We start from the raw sequence: 20,739 nt of genomic DNA on the forward strand, positions 1-20,739 counted from the left end.
ATAATCACAAAAAGGGCCTACATGGAAAGTAAAAATCCTGGGTCATCCACCCAAATGACAGAAGACAGAATACCTGCAGTAGCTAAAGTATTAAGCAAGGATATTATTCCACCTTTTGGAATAATTTCCCTGCCACTTAATTACATGCTTTATTATCATTTTAACTACTTGTTCTTTTATATTCTGTTTGAACTATATACCGAGTCTAAAGAAACACACAAAAATTCCCACGCACCACTCCGACATCTTTCCAAGCGTTGTACTGAGAAAGGATGGCACAGGAATCATATGAAGTGTAGTCGTAATTGAAGTTGACAATAGTTTAAAACATTATTTAGCAGTGACCCAGTGTTGGCCTTGCTAAACAACAGCCCAAGCAAAGAATAACATATGTATTAACCCCATGTTAACTGTGCTTCTGTCTTGTGTTTTCAGAGTTAACCATAACAGTTTCCACTTTGACGGTTAGGGTAAATCAAAGCTTTCATCACAACTGCCTATGTGGGTGGATAACAGCTGTCTGTGGGCAAAAACGGGCAAACCTGTACGGGGCGCGCAGGTGGCCAGCACAAAATATGAAAGTTGTAGACCATTCTGTGAGCCCGTAGGGCCAAAAGGTTCATGCACATTTTTCTACAGGCATGCTGAGAGCGACCAATCGAAGCAAACACTTAAAACGTGAGGTGAGACACAAACACATCGTACAGGTTTTTATATTTTCCAATCTCCCCCAAATGCCAGCGCACTTTGCAAGGGGTCCTTTAGAGCTATTCAAGTAATAGGTGCACACTCTTTGAATCTAGCCTGATTGTTAAAATATAGGAAATCAAATAATCAGAGTGTAGTTTGTGTGGGCATGCTACGATCACGCACTATCACCTACACACCCAGTCCATGCAGCATTGGCGCAGTCAATATGGAGACACTACTTGCACGGATATTAATCATAAACATACAGTCGTACATGTCAGCCTGTAATAACATTGTCTAACATTAAACCAGTCTGCGGTACAACAAAGGTTGAGGACCGCTACTCTAGTGGACACTAGGTGTCAAAATTGGAAACATCACAGTTTATAAGTTACTAAAATAATGAGAAAAAATGTAGCGGGTTTACTCACCAATGTACTCAAAGAGAAACACCACAAAAAACGGCGTGACCAGGTCGTTGATGCCTTGCACATAGCCGCTGGCTGGATGGCGTATGGCCCAGATGAAAAGGATTCTCTCAAAAATCTTAAACATACACAGAAATGGTGTAAGAGGAGCAATTTCAGCACAGGAAAAAACTGAAACCTTCAGCAATCTAATGCAAGGCGAGGAGATTTGGTCACTTTGTATGAGACTTTGAAAAACAAACCACTCGGGTATAGACAGATCTTTTTACTGCAAACATTTGTAGATCTGTTGGTTTGTATTTAGAAATTCTTTCAGAGTCTCACGTGTCACTTTCAATCCCAAACAAAGAACAATAAAATGCAGTGTTTCCCCTAAAACTGTGCAGGTCCGACGGGCAAAAGAGACTCAAACAGCGAGGGAAAATTTCCACTTGTGTCGGGAACATTAGGCAACAGTTTTAATAGGTTTTATTGACCGCGGCTGTGCCAACACATAACGGGATAACCTGAAAGGTGAACAACAGTGCGGAGTTCATTGTCAGTAAATCTGTGCGCAACACCAGACCTGCAGAGTCATTCTAGGGGAAACACTGGAGAGGAAGAGTTTTACCAAAGCTTAGATTTTAGTGAAAGACGTGTGGACATAAGAAAAAAAACAAAACAGCTGAAGCATGCAAAGTTACATTTTCAAAGACTAAGAGAAAAAATGTTATACGGCGGCAACTGGAGCTCTTTGAGTGGAGCGATTAGATGGCAATAGCTTGACAAGAGCTGTCAAAGAACCTGGCATCTCTCCATTTAGAGAGTGAACAGAAAGTGTTTTGTTAACAGTCAGATGTGGTGTCGAAAAACATTCAGTAGTTTTACTTGTATTTGTGTGAGCAGAGGATCGTCTTTATCCTTATTTTTCTTTCTTTTTATGGCTCCTATTTAAAAACTAAAATAAAAATACGTTGAGGGTAATTGAAATAGTTAATCCCAAACAGTGTTCCCTAGCTATATTACAATTCACCTTTGGTGGTTTTACTGTTTCACAGATTTTTATTCAGTATAATTCTGCATGTTTTTTTGTTTTTGTTTTTTATAGTGTATTGTGTTCTGCATCCTGATTGGCTGTAGAGCATTGTCCACCAATCTACTTTATGCCGTGTCTTCTGTACAGAATGCATTCAGGATTTCAGATTTACATAAATCTATCGCAATCAGATCTTTGGTTTTATTCTATTGTACTGTACTTTATTTGAGAGTTTAACTCTTTACGAGCTTTAGGTCCAGGTTTAATGCCTAAATAACCATACCTCTTCAACTTTTTATGCAATTAACGTAATTCAAGCAGATTCTAAAGCATAGAACAGATGCATTGTGATTATATGCAACATTTAACAGCAGTGATATGTACATCTGCTGATTTTGTCAACACTTTACTATAATGATATTGGTGCAAAGTCAATATGAAAAGCCACTTTCCTTTGCTTCAGAATGAACTGACTCACGGTAATCGCATAAACGGTTTAGGAGCTACAGTATATCAAAGACCGTTTGTTATTTAGGTGTCGCCAGTGATACCTCTGATGTTAAAGGGCTAAACAAGGAAGAAGTGTATGAAAATATAATTGTCTGAGAAAAGTCCATAGGTGTGTAGTGCGGGGATTCACAACATTAAAATACCTAAAAGCCTACTTCGCAGATTTCAACAATCTTGTATTATTTTTAGGATATGACTTATGCAATAAATGAGGGACCATTGTACTCATAGAAACAAGATTATGAGAATTTAGCCACTTTTTACACTCTTCTTTTAGTCAGAATTCAGGCGTCTTTCTAGGTATGACGGTAAGGCAGGGCACCTTACAAAAAAGTTAAAACTTAAACCAATACAATAAAAAGAGGTTTTAAGGATATGAATGACAATTATTTGAATGTAAGATGACAAATTCATTAGTTACTGGTCAGAAAATGATATTTGTAGTTTTACACTGGTTGATGTTTGCTAAAATTGTAAAATGTATATACATTTATATCAGTATTTTATACACTACAAGGTGCACTTAAAAGCACCTTGTAGTGTTTTTAAGTGCACTACAATTCTATTGCCCATAGAATATATGACAGCGTACCTTATAATCCAGAGCGCCCTGTAAATGGATTAATTCTGGTTGTGCTTACCGATGTGGAGGCGATTCAGAGAGGTACACAGCGCTCTGTCAAAAAGTTCGTCTGTTTTTCCACGAGTTTGGTTGTTATTGTAAATATGCTAACGTGGCTAATGTATAGCAGTTTCGGCCTGTGGTTTTTTTTTTTGTGTGTTATAAAAAGTTTAGTATTGTTTGTTTTCGTGGTGTTATTCTATCTTCTACATGTTGCAAACTTGGTAGGGTGTTTTTGTAAATACGCTAACGCAGCTAACGTATAGCAATGCTGGACTGTTTTCTTTTACATGTTACCATAAAGTTGGGAGTTAGCATGCACACAGTTCTGTTTGTTTTAACGGTATCAGTCTGATTTTTTACGTGTTCCAAACAAGGCTGGAAGTTGCTGATATTGTGAATTTGTTAATGCGGCAAACACTTCTAACATAGAACTTCTAACTAGTTCTGGAGTTACTGTGAATGCAGTTAATATAATTTGACTGAATGACAGACTTATCCCAGACTCCTTTGTCTCACCTTACAGTTCGGTGCGCCTCACATATGACATAAGTTAGAAAATAGACCATTCATTGACGGTGTGCATTATAATTCAGTGCCCCATATGATGCGGAAAATACTTTTCTTCTTAATCCTTTACTCCTCACAGAGAGAGTATCCATCTCTTTCTTAACTTCTCTTTTTTTTTGCAGGGCAAACGCTTCCATCTTTGTTATGGGTAGCTGTTAAATGGCGTCAGCTCTGCTGAATTAAACGAGGCTTGATGTGAAAGCTTGTTTTGCTGGTGTGCAGAAGAAAAAAGAAGCCTGTCTTGTTTTTTGGGTATAAGTCATGCTTCTGTCATTTTTTAAATAACCTCATAGCTCATTGTTTTATGGAATGTTACATGTCAGTGTTAATGTCAGTCAGAAGAGGAGGGGGTTGAGATATCTCTCTACTTCTCCTGCACAGCCGTTACCTCCTCTTTTCTTATCAAAGCTGCATCCATCAAACCTGGGGAGGTGCTGGTTAAGGTGTATAGGTGATGGCTCTTTCTTTTCATGTAACCTCAAAAGCTGACATGCACACTGCAACTACCCACAGAGCTGGGGAGCTACAATATTTTTTAACTGGGAGGAGAGAAAAAAGAAGCCTCGTCCTATTTTCGGCATTTACAAAGGAAAAATAGGAAAAATATAAAAATGATGGAGAGACATCAAACTGCAAATTTGGTAAATCTCTATTAACATGAGATTCTCCGAACAATAAGTGAATCAATAAGGAAATCAGTTTTCCTGCATCTCCCAGGTCATCCGGGTCCATTAGTGTAAAAGCAAAACATTTTTAAAAAAAGATAGAGCTAATCTCATAAGACAGGGGGGTCATTGTTACATGAAAAAGTGGGAAAATCCTCTACTGATGTCTTTGCTAAGTGAACTCCAGAGTGAAACACCTATCAAAAGATTCAAACGGCTACTAAATTAATCAAAAATTTGGGCTGGAGTAGAAGTGCTAAAAGGGAGCTTTATTGGGGCAAAAAGATTGTGTCTTAAACACTTGTGTTACACACACTGAGAAAAATGTGTTTAAGGTCTACCTACAAAAGGTAAGCACAACAGTTAAGCTCTCCTGACCCCCATGAGCTCAATTTAAGTGGGGATTGTATCGTTTCTAAACACTGTATTACAGAATGTAACGGTATGGACCCTGCTTGATGGCTTACCTGTATGATATGCCATATGTTGTTTTAAGGCTTAGTCTAGCTTTTAGTCTTTTATAACAGCATTTTTTTGTTTCAATATTTTTTGTAAACAGATTTAGTTTGGTCTGGTAATGTTTAGCCTCTATGTAAGTAAATAGATCAGGGTGATGCCTTGCTCCTGCTGTCTTTTGAGTTTGGTGAACGATTAGGGTGGATATTTTTCGATTGGCAAACTGGTTAAAAACTAGGCTCTAGTGTTTTTTATATTTGCATATGTGTGGAGAGTATGAGGGGATTTGGAAACAGAGTTTCGATAGATTTTTCCGCTGTTTTATGATTGTTTTCTGGAATTTTGCTTAACTTTGGCCAAACGCATTTAAAAATGCAATTTATCAAAAAAAACAACTTTTTTTTCTCTATGTTTCTTAAATTTAGTTCTTGTTAAGGCAGTTTAAAAAAAAAAAGTAACGGTCCTCTTTCTGTTTTGGAAAAACAAACTGCATCCACTGCTGTCTGCTATAATTTACTTTTTGTAAAGATACCACTTTTGTACTTCTTGTACTTCATAGTACAATAGGAAATAACAAAAAACAAATGAAAAAAACACTTCTTAGGGATAAATCTTTTTTTTTAATCATACACTTGCTACTGTATTCATTAGTATTTTGCTAAATATTTTTATTTTGTTTCACAACTTATTTTTGTACCACAACCCTCCAATATGAATATTGTATATTGTCTTTACTAGCCTGCATTTGGAAGTTATTTTTTGATCCCGCTTTCTTCTTCAAAGTATGTCTATTCAGAACTGTGACCTCATAGATAAATATTTATATGTGCATGGCCAAATGCTTTTATTTTTAAACATGCACACACTGCTTCTGATATTATAATGTTATTTAAGGACAAAAAAGAAGCTTTTAAAATAATTACTCCTTGCATCCCCAACAACAGAGCAGCAGTAACAAGATTTGTTTTATTGAAAAGCAGAAAAAAAGCAGGACAAAGAGAAATGAGAGTGCAAGTCATGCAGGTAGAAAGTTTAGGGAGCATCTCATCCCATGCATGACAGTAAAGGCTGATTCATACTCCACAAGAGAAAAGACAGCTTGTAGTCTTTAGTGCAATAAGGTGCACGGTAGACAGCAGCTGGCGCCACCTCTTTTTCTGTCTTGTGGTTCCAAATTCAGAGGTTTTGATAACCACTTTTTTGACACATCAGCTTGGTTAGAAGACTACAACCAGAGGTTCTGGATCCACATGCAGCTCTTTTATTTCTCCATTGTGGCTTTTTGGCTTTGAAGACCATTCAAACAATTTGAATAAACAATGACTCTGTGGTTTTGTTTTAGTTATCCCTTAGTCCCAACTGCGCTTATGGGTGGACTGTGTGCGGGCAAAAAATGATCAAACCTGTACGGGTGGCCTGGACAAAATTTTAGGATCGTACACGACCCTGTGAGTCCATAGAGCGAAACGTGTTGATGGATTTTTTTAAGGGCATGCTGCGGGTTACGGCTCAGGGCAAACACCTCAATAAGGATAATGGTAAATAAGGAATAATTAGGTGACCACATGCACAACAATGGTACGTTCAATTTTTTATGATTTCACTTAACCCATAAAAAAAACCATATACCAGAATAGCAGACGAACATCAGAAATGTCTTCTGCTATCCACTTCGTCTGTGGCATATCCCACATATATTTCTTTTTGGGGGGAAAAAAGGGGTCAAGGGTCTTCTGGGTTAAGGTGAATGCACAAGCCACAAGGAAACTGGATGTGGCCACACCTGTGTACAACTCTCCATGGGCTCACACCTGTGCGGTGCATGTGACTAAGCCTAACATTTAGTTTTAACATGTCAGCTAACTGAGCTAAATGATGGTAAGAGGTTTAATTGACTGTCAGAGTGGTTTAATACTAGAATAAACTTAAAGCACTTTTTTTTAATGTTCTGCTGCACAACAGTCTAGTTACTGTTCAGAGATGTTCTTAAAGTATAAAATTGGATTCTACACCAGTGTTGCTATGTTTATATTCAACAGTAAAAAGTCTTATAATAGAAAATGTTATGTTTGACTTTCTTCCATTTCCAATTGAATCTGTTGCAGCATGATCTTATATGACACAGGGAGTATTTTATTTTGAAAAGAACTTGTAATATGGTGCAACAGTCAAAAGTAACAGAAATTAAAATTAATATGTATAGAAAAATATAACACTCGTGATTGTTGTAAATACTTAACAGATACATTTTATAAATGAATAAGTTATTGGCCACGGAAATATAAATGAAGTGTTTTTCTGAACAGTGAGGTGGAACTTTACTGCTCTCATTGGGCTTAGAGGTAGTAGACCCCAGACCTATGTCAAACACTGCTCTTGTTAACTACTGCATGACCAAAATATAATATTCTCATTAATGTTACAGTTTAATTCACTTTATTATTACCATAAAGAGACAAGTCTTCATTTTTTTTCAAAAAATCCAGTAAATTGTGAAGGAATAATGTCTAAATTTCGTCTGCTGAGGAAAATGCTTTGTTTTTTGACACTGTTGTTATTCCAGCAATGTTTTGGAGTATGAGCTGATAAGCACATGAGATGTGCCTTGTGAAGTCTGAACCAGCCCCTTAGATGTTTTGTTTTAATATTAAAACTCATCTAAGTTTATCTATTGTTTATTAACCAAAGGTTTTCCCCATTTTAGGAACCAATGAAAGAAAACATATAAAGAAACAGTTCAAAATCCTGATCTTTTTATTCTAATCTGCTACATTTACACAAAATCAGTCATTTAAATGTGATTTTGTGTAGTAGTAAGCTCTTCCTCCCTAGTGTGTCTTCCTTTTAGAGTAACAGAGTTCATCTAAAAGCGGAAGGGAAAACCCTGCTTTGTGTTGTGTGGTGTGCTCCTGCAGTGGGGGGTCTCACCTCTTGTACAGAAGCTTGTTGAAAGAGAGGAATAAGAGGATTAGTTCTCGGTATGTCAATGTGAATCTGCAGAGAGAGGGAGGGAGACAAAAAAAAGAGAAACACAGAAGCAACAGGCAGGTTAGCTCAGATCCTGGCCATCACAGACTGACAGATACAAGAGAGCGGGAGCAACAGTTAGTAGACTGGTATCCTTCATTGCGGGCAGACTGGGAATTCGGGGCTCTGAAATGGACAGCAGCTGTGGTCTGGAATGTGAAGGTACAGATGGTTATCTCTGCGTCGAAAAAAAAATACATCTTTAAAGACCCATTCTGATGAAAATGATGTTTTTAACATGTTCTTGTAATGAAGTATTTCTTTATTTAAATCACTTATGCATAGACGAAAAAAAATGCAGTTTTGAAAAAAATCTTATTTGTTAGCTCGATGCTTGGCTCCATTTTGGTGCATCCACATGTAGATGACTAGATTCATGTGGGTCTTTGTTTTCTTCGTCTGAGCTGGCACCTGGCTCAAAACTGGACAGCTCCAAAATTGCTCGCCATTTTTATTGCACTGGTAATGTTAGGTGGGGTGTGAGGGGCTGTAAGCTAGCTAGAGAGAGTGTAAACAGAGAGCTTCCAGCAACGGGACAAAGGGATGATGGGAAATGAGGACAGGCTTACTTTGCAACCGTGACAACTCAGAGGTGAATGTTTTAATAAACTACTGACTACTAACCCTAACCACTAGCAACACTTTGAAAATCGATTAGAGAAATTATCGGAGCGGGTCTTTAACAGATTGTAAAGTTGTGTGTGTCAGTTCCTGCTCTTGCAAGACCACATTTACACCATTTCAGAGTGTCTTCCCCTGCAGACGAGTAATACAACAGACAGGCAGACTCGTCAAAAAGGAGTCAGACGGGTGCAGGGCGGCAGACGGAGCCAGGGCAGCCGAAAATGTCCAGATTATCTGTAAGCATGTGAAGCTTGTGACTGACCGGACCAAGGAGTCTACTCCGGAACGCCTTACCTCTGTCACCTTTGGCTGCAGCACCAAAGATTCAGGATGCATCCTAGGAATGTCTATGTGGATCTGACAGCAACATGGAAATGTGAAGAAATGAAGAGGAATGTGTTAAGGTGTTAAGGCATTCACACGCATTCACACTCGCTTTACATAAATCTGCAATAGATACATCTCTTTTACCCTTTAATAAACAAGAGCTGTAGTTCCGGTGTAGACGCTTTTTGAATTGCCATAACTCTTCAACCGTTTATGCGATTACATTCATTTCAATGGATTCTGGAGCTGCTTTCATTCAGACTCTGTCAAAATTACGTTAATTGTGCAAACAGTCAAAGAGTTACAGTAAGTGTTATTTCCTGTCACCAGTACCTCCAGTACTAAAGATTTAAAGGTCTGTATTTAAAACTGTTCTTACAGAAAATTCACTAAGTTAAAAAAAAAAAACGATTAAATATCCAAAATAAAAGAAAAATATTGATATTTTTCGTACTACACACATACAGTCAAATTCTGGGTTCCTCCAACGGATTACTTTGATAATCTCCCATAAGTTAAAGGGAAACAGCAAATCCATTTTTACTAGGATTTGCTTTCACGCTACACTTCCAGGACGGGACTAATGCACCTGAAAACGCTACAGTTACAACAGCTGCCCATTTGGGGGCAACATCGCCTAAAACAAGCTCTAACCAGAAGCCAGACAAGACAAAAACAAGTCGTTCTCCAAGTCTTCACTCCATCTCTATTTACTAACAATACATTTTACACTCCATTAACACTTACAGACTCACTCTGATGAAGATTGGGTTTTTAACATGTTCTCGTGGCATTTTTCTGATGATGGGACATATATAGAGAAAATTAAGCTCAAAATGTCATTTATGAGTAGCGTGTTTCCCCGCGTATTTACGTTTCAATATTTGCGGTTTCACGTATTCGCTGATTTTTCCTCAGTCATTTGACTCTTCCGGTTTATCATAAAAGCTCAGACAAATCAAGACACTTGTATGAGACTTTTGCCTCCGAGGAAGGCCCGTAAACCAACAAAGAGGGGTCAGCGGATGCTGAAGCACATAGTCCAAAAAGATCCTCTACTCTAATTGCTACAGAGATCCAAACTTCATTTGACCTTAAGATTAGACCAACTACAGTACGCCGTGAGTTTCATGGAATGGGTTTCCATGGCCAAGCAGCTGCATCCAAGCCACACATCACCAAGTCAAACGCAAAGCGTCGGACTCTAGAGCAGTGGAAACGCCTTCTTTGGAGTGATGAATAACGCTTTTCCATCTGGCAATCAATCTGATGGACGAGTGTTTGGAAGTTACCAGGTGAACAGTACATTAGGGACTGTATTTTTCCTAGTGTGAAATTTGGTGAAGGAGAAATTATGGTGTGGGCTTGTTTTTCATTGGCCCCTTAGTTCCAGTGAAAGGAACTCTGAATGCTTCAAGATGCCAAAACATTTTGGACAATTCCATGCTCCCAACCTTGTGGGAACAGTTTGGAGCCGGCATGCCAATCAATCAAACAAGGTTCCTTAACCCAAATCTTGATTAACATTGATTGATGGGAGCACTTACATTTCCATGGGATTATTAAAACTAATGCAGTGCTTTCAAACTCTTTAAAAAAAGTAAAGACTTCTACAATGACGACATCCATGTACATGAACACAATCCAGCAGCGTAATTAAATCTATAAAATACAGATGGACAGATACATAAGAGGGCTAACTACAGAGACAGATGGATGTTCAAAATAGATGATGAACCATCCCATTAGAGCAGAGACAGATACAAATACAAACACAAGGCACAACAGCACATGGATATTCAAACATCTACAGCCAATTAAACGAACATATATAATATCTTCAAAAACCAAAATCCCAAACCGTCTGTCACACATGGTGCCAGCGCCAACACGCCACATGCACAAACACAATCAGGCAGAGAAATATCAAGACAATAAAACATTGGTAGAAACGACTGCTCAAACCAGAGCTTGGCAAAATAGAAGGCTTTCAGACATGATCCAAACACTTCAAAAAAGTGTGCCGGCTCTCCAGCCTGCAGAATTTCAGTGTGAGACACTTTTTTTTAGTTTGTGATCAACAAACCCACTTTGATGTCTGGTACCAAATGGAAAATGAATGAAGAATTGTCAGGGGTTAAAAAAGGAGAGTTACAAGTTAGAGAAGCTGGAAAAAAAGGAGAGATGGTTGGAGAGGACATGTTTGTAAAGCCCAAAGCAGCTCTTTCGAACTGGTTTATTCTACTCCAAGTACAGCTCATCCAGTCTTGCCAGCTGGACAAACACATGAACAGACAATATAAGAAAAGAAAAAAGGCAAAGATAAATTGAAAAAAAGAGGACACTTCTTTGCCAAATGAGTGGGTTAGTCAATCCTGATTGCCAATCCATTCTGGTCAAAAAAACAATCTTTTCCCACACAAACTTCACAGGTCATATACACTGTATCTGCCGCATGGAGGTTGTTCCTATAATTGAACATGGGCTCGTCTAGTCCATCTCTTATTCTGTCTTTCCAGTTCCGGGGTTTAAACAGAAGTTAAGAAAGGTACACGCACAAAATTTCATAAAAAGTACAACCGAGCTGTCGTGTTAATGTGTGTCGTCAAGTACAGACCTGTCTGTATGTGTCCTGATGGTGTTCGTCGTTACGGGAGTCATAGTACTGTTCAATGAAGCCAAAGTACTCCTGTCTTTTCCTCTGTAGAACACTTTCCCGCCTCTCTGCATTGGCTGGCAGGTAACCCTGAAGAGGAGAACCAAAAACAGAGCATAAACTATAGAAAATACAAACCAAGTAGACAAAAAGACAACTTTTATGTTAATATCACATAGGATCCGTTTGATATGCATAGCATCATACCACAACAATATTTTGGGTCAGATTTGAAGATGTGGGAGTTCATTTGAAGGTTTGATTATGTAGCAATTTCCAAGTTTTTGTGCTGAGCCAATCAACTATGATCCATTTTTTTAATTAACTAATTAAAATGTAAAAGACAAATTATCAATGTTCTCCAACTCTGAATAGAAATAAAAATAAAATGTGAATGTGAGTCAATACTTTTGACCTTTCACAATTTTTTTTCACAAGCTGATGTTTTGTGGAAGTCAACTTTGTGTGTCTTGCCAGTTTTGTTTGCCTCCTCCAGTAGCCCATCTATTCTTGACCAATGACTATCTAAAAGTCTGTGAATAAGCTTCATTTAAAGTGAACGTGCAGTCAGGCGTATGCAATAAGAAGAAAGCCAAATCCAAGTAAAAAACAAACATGATTTTCTTAAAAGCAAAGTCTCAGACCAGACGTCCTCAAATATTTACAGACCTAAAATTTTTAAAGCTGAACTGCACAGATGACTGCAGGCAATGGAGGCATAGTCCTCTGATAATTTTAAAAAGCTTCTGTTGATTTCAGAATGAACAATTTCTAACAGTGCTCTACTAAATAACTAAAGCCTTGGTCACAACTTCCCTTATTGGAGAATATGGGTCTTCTGCAGGCATAAAATGGGCAAAAAGTACATGGCACACAGGTACGATATACCAAGGTCATAGACCATTCTGTGGATCCATAGAACAAATATGCTCGTGTACATTATACGGGCATACGGCAAGTAGGCCTGGACGAAAAATCGATTGAATGAATTAATTCAAATTTTTTGTTACGGGCGATTTCAAAAATAACTAAATCGAGTTTTTGTGTAATGGCGCATTTTTGTCTCCCCAGAGCTTCCGTAGCGCTAGTTTCATACGGCGGTATGGCAAGCGACAAACAACAACATCATAGCACACACGAAACACCAAGCGACAACATGGCTACCGGTGAGAGTGGAAAGTTTGTTCCCAGGAAAGGAATAAAATCATCTGTTGTTTGGAACTGGTTTATGGGTTTACTGCCACAGACGTGGAGGAAGAGACCCCACGCTGCAACATTTGCCTAAAGCCCACCGCAGTCAAGGGCTCTCACTCATTCTCACGTGGAACGCGCTCAGTCCTCTGACACACGCAGCGCCCTGACACACATACTCATTACGCCTATATAGTTAGTTCATTAGTTTTTACTGTTTTTTGTCAATAAAGAATACTGCGTTGTAATTATTACTTGTCCGGCGGAGGATTTTTTTGTTCAGAGGCGGGGGGGGGGGGGGGGGGTGACCGCACTTCTGCTGCTTCATCCTCTTCTCCGTGTAGAAGACTGGGTGTCTTGATTTAATTAAAACCTTAGAACCCAGATATGAGCTGTATTGTTAATCCTTTAAAAAAATGGTGCTACTCTCAAGGTGAGTGTTTGTCTCCTTTTAGTCTAGACTACAAAGTGTGACTCAAAACACATCTAGGACTTTAAGTAAGTAAGTAACCTTTTAATTTTGGACGAGTGAAAACAAGTTTAAAATAACGAAATAAAACAAAAACAAGAAAAAAATTATATAAAATAAGAAAATTATACTGGACTTCTCAGACAACTATTTTGTTACTCTACTAGATGTCTATTAATAATGTTCTGCATATAGAAGTCTCCTACACATCTACCTGTAGAGATCTAACCTTTGGATACGCTGAGACGTCTATTAGACAACTAAGAGACATCTGTTTTAGATTTCTACAGGACATCTAACACAAATGTGTTTTGTTACTCTATCAGAGGTCTACCAATAGTGTTCTGAAAAATTTGTGATTACAAGTTGTCACCAAAAAGGCTACACAGTGGTTATTTATTTCACCTTCCAGCATGAAGAACCTCGTACAAATCCCGTCTGGGACCTTTCTGTGTAAAGTTTGCATGTTCTCTACAGGTGTGAATTTTCACTAACAGGTTAACAGCTGTCTGCACATTGCTCCTGTGTGGCCCTGTGACAAACTGGCAACCGGATTAGGGTGTAGTTCACTGGGTGGAACCAACCTATTTCCCCAAAATGAGTTCAGTGGGTTCTGAAGATGACTGGATGGAGGAAAAATTGCAGTAATTGCAGTAAGGTAGAAAATGAAAAAGCATTTTGAAGTATTGAATTTTCATTTTGATTTTGAGTCATTTGATGCAGCTTCATTTAGAAAATTAAAAAGCATTTCTGTTAATCCAGTTTAATGTTCAAATTAGACATTTCTAAATGAATTTTGCTACACATTTACAAGAGAAAGTTTTGAAAATGAAATGTCAAATACCATTTTCATTATAATTTTAATTCAGTGACAGAATAAGCGGTGTTGAAGAAGAAAATGAAAACGCATTTAGACAGATTGCTTTTTCATTTTGAAAATGAAAAAAGCATTTCTGGTTTTGACTTTTGTTTTTAATTATGCTACAGAATCGCTTCCATAAATACTGAGCTAAAACGTAAAAAGGAATTTAATTGCAAACTGCTACTAGAAATAAAACAAAAGGGGATAGGGACAGTTATTCAAAGGATACCAAAGTGATGTAAAATCTTTCCTTTAAAAGAAGAGTACAGTGAATTTTGCAGAGGATTGTTGCATTTGCTGTTACCATTTTCAGATTGCACACCACACTGTCAGCTACCAAGGGCTGCAGCTGAAATTATTTGAGGATATCAAGAAACTTAATTTGTTTTTTATTTAAAGCCTCATTTAATCTACTTTGATCAATATTATAACACATTCCCGGAGTTTAAGAAAGGAGAAAAACCTCCAAAGCTACATGTGACTATAATGTTGTCAATTTGGTGTCATAAAATTAAAGAAAATGGAAGAAAGAGAGCCGAAAGCCAAAAAAAAAAAAAAAAAAAATGAGAAGAGATGGTGGTCATCAATCGCAGAGCCAAAGAAATGAGAAGAAATAATGTGCGCCACCTCAAGTGATACTAGTTGTCACATAACTGAGTGTGAAAAATGTGTTCTCCATATTTACCCATCCCCCAAAGTATGGGAACCATTGGGTGGCTTGACCCAAAAATCTAATGCTGATGCTTAGAAAAAAGTTGCTCCGTAGCATACGTCGCAGATGCAACAAAATGCATAATAAAGAAAAAGAAAAATCATAAAGAATAGAAGTCTCACTGAAGTCACATTTTAATGTGACTTCAGTCACACTTCTGGGAACAAAATATGAGAACAAGAAATGGAACAAAATATGAGAACAAGAACGGATCTTTTTTATGAAAGGCAAATCATAATAACAGGATATATAACAACAATAGCCTGAAAATATGAACGTGTCACTACGGGAACCATATTTAGCTTCACAAAACATAGGAGAAATCTACTAAATTACCACTAATTAAGATAATCATTCCATTAACAAGTTGACCAAACTCTTTATATAACTTCAAATCTTTAAATCTGTTGAATTCTTCATCATCTGTGTCACTTTTGAACTACTCTGCAAAAGCCGGCGCTTCTTCCGCTGCATTGCTGTCAGTGGCAAATACTGATACAAACGCCTACAGTGGCCTCTAGTGGTTGTTAGTGGTAAAAATAACACATGAGCCTTTTTTTTTTTCGCCCCTGAGTAAAAGTCGCAAACCCGGACATGCTATGCAAAAGAAACACCACTACAATTCCAAAAAATACTGCAAGAAGAAAAGCAACAGGCCTCTTTTTTTAAAGACTATTTGGTCTTGAGAAGTCAAAGCCATACATCACATCATAAAAAAACACATACAAAAATATTTAATCAGGAAATTAGAGAATATTTTTAAATCAAAGATTGAAAATATTTTTGACATCTGTTTTTAAAGGCTTCTAAGACCAAATAATATACTAATAATAAGAAAAATGGTGTGGCTCTCTAATATTTCAGTCCATATACAACAAAGTGTTTCTAAGCCAAGAAAAAAAAAAAGAATTTCTAATGAATGTCTGCTACTGAAATAAAAAAAAGGCTACATCACGTTAATTCAGTGTTTATTCAGCACTTCTATTTCTTTCATCAGAAAGACAAAAACTCCAAGATGTCATGCTTCTGAAAGCAACTCAGTCAATTTGTGGTTTCCTTTTGTCGTGCAGACTGGATTTTATTTCCCTTCTTCTTGCATAGTTTAAGACAAAGAAATCTCAATTTGATTTAATGACATAAAATATTCATTGTAAAAAATGTAGCAAGCAGATGCTCTCCTCGTCCCTCAGTCTGTCTCTTAAATGCAATTATCATGACTTCTAACTCAAATTGAGGATTTTTCAAAAGACATTTGGCTGCTGTTCAGACACATCCTGGCAACTGTGACTTGGAATGGCTTTTGTGGAATCACCAACACACTAAACTGATCTACAGGGACCTCAAAGGGATGATTTTCACTGAGTGAACTATGCTGCATTTTTGTCTTTTGCTTTTGTTTGGGGAAGCATTTATTTCTTTTTTCCATTTTAGCCAACAACTACCACAGATACACTATCAATTACGTAAAAGTCTGGAGGACAGTCAGCAAAAACAGAAAGTTGCTCTTTCATTGTTATTGTTATTCATTTTCTACCCGTAACTTGAAGACAGAGACTGATCCCTAGCAAAACAAAGATCAACATTAACACCGAATCACCACTCAACAATCAGCCTCTCAATAACACCCTGGTTCAGCTGAAGGGGGAAAACAAATACATATTCACATGGTTAATGAAATGATTATTTGGAGAACGTGTTTGTACAAATTTCTACTGGAGGAAGTCAACAATTTCATAGCCTGTTACTTGTAAAGGATTTTAAGTCAGGTCAAAAGAAGCAAGCTTTTATATTGAAGACACAATGCAAAAATGTGATTGGTCTTTGTTCAGTCAGTTCATACTTGGATTGAATTTTTATTCATGGAATGGTATATTTGGTCTAGGACCAGCATTTTTCAACTAACATATTTGATCTTGAACCAGCAGATTTGGTCTTGGATCAGTGTGTTGGGTCTTTGACTATCTTATTTGGTCCTGGATTAGTTTGTTTGGCCACGGACCAGTGTATGTGATCTTGAACCAGTGCGCATTTGGTCTTGAATCAGTGCATCCGATTTTGGACTAGTTTCTTGGTCTTTAACTAGTTAATTTAGTCTTGGACCCATATATTTGATCCTGAATCAGCGCATCTGGTCTTGAATCAGTGCATTTGATTTTGGACTAGCTTTTGTTTGGTCTTTCACTAATATATTTAGTCTTGGAATTATATATTTGGTTTTGAACCAGCGCATTTGGTCTTGGACTGTTTTATGTGGTCTTGGAGCAGTGCTTTTGACTGGTGTTGGACCAGTAAATCTAGTCTGTGACTCAGGTACTGGTCTTGGAGCATCTTTTAAATTAGCATATTTGCTCTAATTTGAAAGAATTGTCACAAAAATTGAGCGGGTTTAGAAGATAAATGGAATTCAGAAGTTCAAATTTTGAAAAAGATTGAACTGCAAAAATATTTTGTTATAGTGGCTTTGCACAGCAGGTAAACAATGGAAATATGCAAAGAAGCATTTCAAAACAAACAAATAAAACCATAATATTTGTGTGTGGGGGCAGAAGTATAACTTAAGCCCTAGAAGCGAGTTGAGAAGATGTCCAAAAAATTTGTCACTTCCTGCCCCATTTGTTTTAACAGATCTAAGAGTATACACTGTGGTTAAGATAGATCATAGTCGATTATGTAACAATTTATTGGACACATTCATTAAGGAAAAAGAAACAGTTTTTTTCTATGATTGTTTTATGCCAGCCCTTTTGCCATGTTAATGATTGTTTCCACATATATCAATAAAAAACACATCCAAATTCAGTTTAACAACATAAAATATTACACAAGGACGGCAAGTTTCTAACCAGTCCACAGCTCTCTTACCATTTGTACACATTCAAGCCTTTAGCTACAATGAAGCCAGACGACTGCATTTGTGTCTGCAAAAATTAGACCAAACGCTGATGATGTTTCACCCTCTGCCAAAAATTTCAGTGTCACATGTTCAAATAGCTCCATATGCCAGCGAGCACATGAAGACAAAACACTGCAGTCCGGCTACAAAGCAGCAGGCTTCAGTGAGAGGCAAGCACTGCCAAATGAGGGAAAGAAGATGGTGTATGTGTGCTGAAGATTAATAGACAGCTTAGCAGAGGTCATTTCCACCGTCCACTTTTCTACTGCTTAACAGTACAGCAGAAAACAGAGTTAGCTTATGGAGGGAAACCGAAAATAAAAGTTGATCACACACAAACGGTTTCATTGTTGTGAACTAAAACCCTAATCGTCATTGAAATGACCTGATACTGGCTAAAGTATTAATTATACAAACTAATGTCAATCAAGCAACACTTTCTGTTGATAGTGAACAGATTGTATTGAAAAACAAATCAATTAGACAGGCCTGAACATATTTTATAGTATATTTAACCTCTTCAGACTCGAGGTCTTGTTTGATATTCCTTTTTCTCTTTCGTAGTCACAGGGCCCCAGGTAATCAAAGTTAACAACAGTGGAAATAAAAGCCACAAGGTGATGTTCTCGTATGTAGACACCAGGGGCCTCATTTATAAAATTTTGCGTAGGATCTGCGTCAGAAGTGCGCTACGGATGAAACATAGGACGTGCGTACGCACAGAAATATTCGGATTTATAAAACCGTGCGCACGCACATCCTACGCATCTTTCCCTTAATAAATCACAACCAATTCTAAATGCAGCGCAGCTTTTGCGGCTTTATGACACGCTCATAGTAGCCCTAAAATAGTCAGTGAAACGCCCACAAATGAATATTCATTGATTGCGAAACCATGGCACACACCGAGAGGAAATGAAAAAAACGTAACTTCACTCAATGTGAAGTAGAATTTATCGTTGGCGAGGTGGAAAAGAGGAGAAAAGTGTTGTTTGGAGGGCACAGTGTGGGCATTACTAATGCCAAAAAGGCACGTGAGTGGCAGACGCCGTTAATGCTGTAGCCTCACAACCTCGGACCGTGGTTAAATAAAAAAGAAATGGTCGGACATCAAAGTCGAGGCAAAAACACGTCTGGCGCTGCATCGCCAGAGTGTGCCTGCCACGGGGGGTGGGGGGGGGGGGGCACCGGAGCTGACCCCTCTTGATGAGAGACAAGCGGCAAGAATTGGGGAATCCCTTAGTGGAGTGGTGACTGAGGCGCAGGGGGACGCCGACCCGCCAGATGCACCGGGTGACACACCCCCAAAAGCCCGCAGAGGAAGTCGGAACCGGCTCATAAGCCACTCGTCCTCGTTTGCCAGCAAGTCTTCTTGTCTAAAGATGCATTCACTCCGAATTCTTCCATTTGCCACATCTTTTAAGAGCGCAAGATCAGCCATTGTGCGTCATTACGCATTGTGATGGGGCATTTTATTTCCATCTATTTAATTACATCTGACAAGCTACAGATGTCGGTAATAATCGACGTGGAAATGGGAAAGTGTTCAGCGCAAATGTAATTTCTTGTTGCTTTCTGAATGGTTGAGACATACGCCATACATTGTTTTATCAAAAATAAAACAAACTAAAGGCATATGCATGAATACCATAATTCCATAGTTTATGAAGAAATGTTTTACTATGAAACAACTTTCCCCAGTGGACAATTAATGCATCTCTCTCTATCTATCTATCTGTCTAATTGCACCTATATCTGCTCCGCCAGACGGACACACTGACGAGAATATCAGTTTTGTACATTATTTCGTTCTGTTAACTATATTATTTATGAGGATGAATTGCACAACATGCCAATATTGCAGAACATATTTCACTTTTCTTTTTGCAAATAAGTGTTCATTTGAATTTCTGTTGTAATTTTCGTTTGATTTTTTTTTATTTGTTTCACTGCTGATCGAGCAAACGGGTGTTCGTGTAGGCTGTTAATTGTAAGACTTGCTTTGTGAAGTCTTCATGTTATTTCTGAGAGGCAGTATTGTCATTTTCACTTTCACGTGTTTCTTCCATCTGCCGACGGTGTCGCCGTTTCTCATTTCATCCGTTTTTGTGCGTACGCCTGGGTCAGAGCTTGCGTGAAGGACCGCACATTTTCCCGTCAAGTTTGCTTTTTATAAATCTCAACTATTGCGTAGAGAGTGGCGTACGCCTTCTTTTGTGCGAGCTACGTTTATAAATGAGGCCCCAGGTCTTTAGGTCTGAACACAAACTATATCTGTGTCAGTTCCAAAGGGTTGACACCCCTGTCCAAATGTCACCAATCCAAAGGAGATCGTCTAAGAGGCTTTGTGGTTTGTCAATGTTCATTGTGAAAAATTTCAGCTTGCTTTGTACCTGACAAGTTTATTTGGTCTTGGACCCATGTATTTGATCTTGAACGAGCGCATTTGGTCTTGAATGAGTAAGTTTGATTTTTGGATTAGCTTTTTTGGTCTTTAACTATATCTGTGTCAGTTCCAAAGGGTTGACACCCCCAAATTTCACCAATCCAAAGGAGATCATCAAAGAGGCTTTGTGTTAAGTCAATATTAATTAAAAATTTCAGCTATTTTGTAACTTCTGTGAGATTAACTCCTTGTGGTTCAAACAACCATAGATGGTGAAATCTGGAACTGACGTACTTTGAACTTTTAGTTCACTTTTATTTTCATTAAAGGTTGTTTTCGGTTTTCCTGCATCCATGTCTGGGTTAGTTAACTCCAGTCCAGGGGACCTTAAACATTTGAATTACATCTGGCTGCTGCCCCATAAAAAAACAATTTAAACACAGGGTTGTGTCAGGAAGGACATTTAGATAAGAATCTCTGCCAAACCACCTATGCGAATCAGTGAAAGCTAGAGGTGGAACGATTAATTGATTTTTATTCCGACGGTCTAACAAGATCGATCTGTCTAAGGCAGAATCACATCAAAATATACCTGTAAAAATCATTACAAAATTAGATAAATAGATAATTAAATAC

At 38.0% G+C, this 20,739-nt stretch overlaps 1 protein-coding gene across 4 annotated transcripts in view; it reads right to left on the reverse strand.

Annotated features, from left to right (window-relative positions):
* The window catches only part of tbc1d22a (TBC1 domain family, member 22a), a 165,615-nt gene that overhangs the window by 96,291 nt on the left and 48,585 nt on the right, over nt 1–20,739 (reverse strand). For 2 of the 4 annotated variants that reach the window (XM_078942129.1, XM_078942132.1), the window contains exons 7-10: nt 11,552–11,680; nt 8,902–8,964; nt 7,885–7,950; nt 1,122–1,236 (exon numbers count right to left, since the gene is read on the reverse strand). In XM_078942129.1, coding sequence (XP_078798255.1) covers nt 1,122–1,236; nt 7,885–7,950; nt 8,902–8,964; nt 11,552–11,680 — 373 coding nt within the window. The remainder of the gene's footprint in view (nt 1–1,121; nt 1,237–7,884; nt 7,951–8,901; nt 8,965–11,551; nt 11,681–20,739) is intronic. The other 2 variants (XM_078942130.1, XM_078942131.1) reach the window with 2 other exon arrangements.

Source organism: Oryzias latipes, chromosome 23 (genome assembly GCF_053564925.1).
Source record: "Oryzias latipes strain Hd-rR chromosome 23, Olatipes_Hd-rR_3.1".
In the NCBI taxonomy this organism is placed as follows: Eukaryota; Metazoa; Chordata; class Actinopteri; order Beloniformes; family Adrianichthyidae; genus Oryzias; species Oryzias latipes.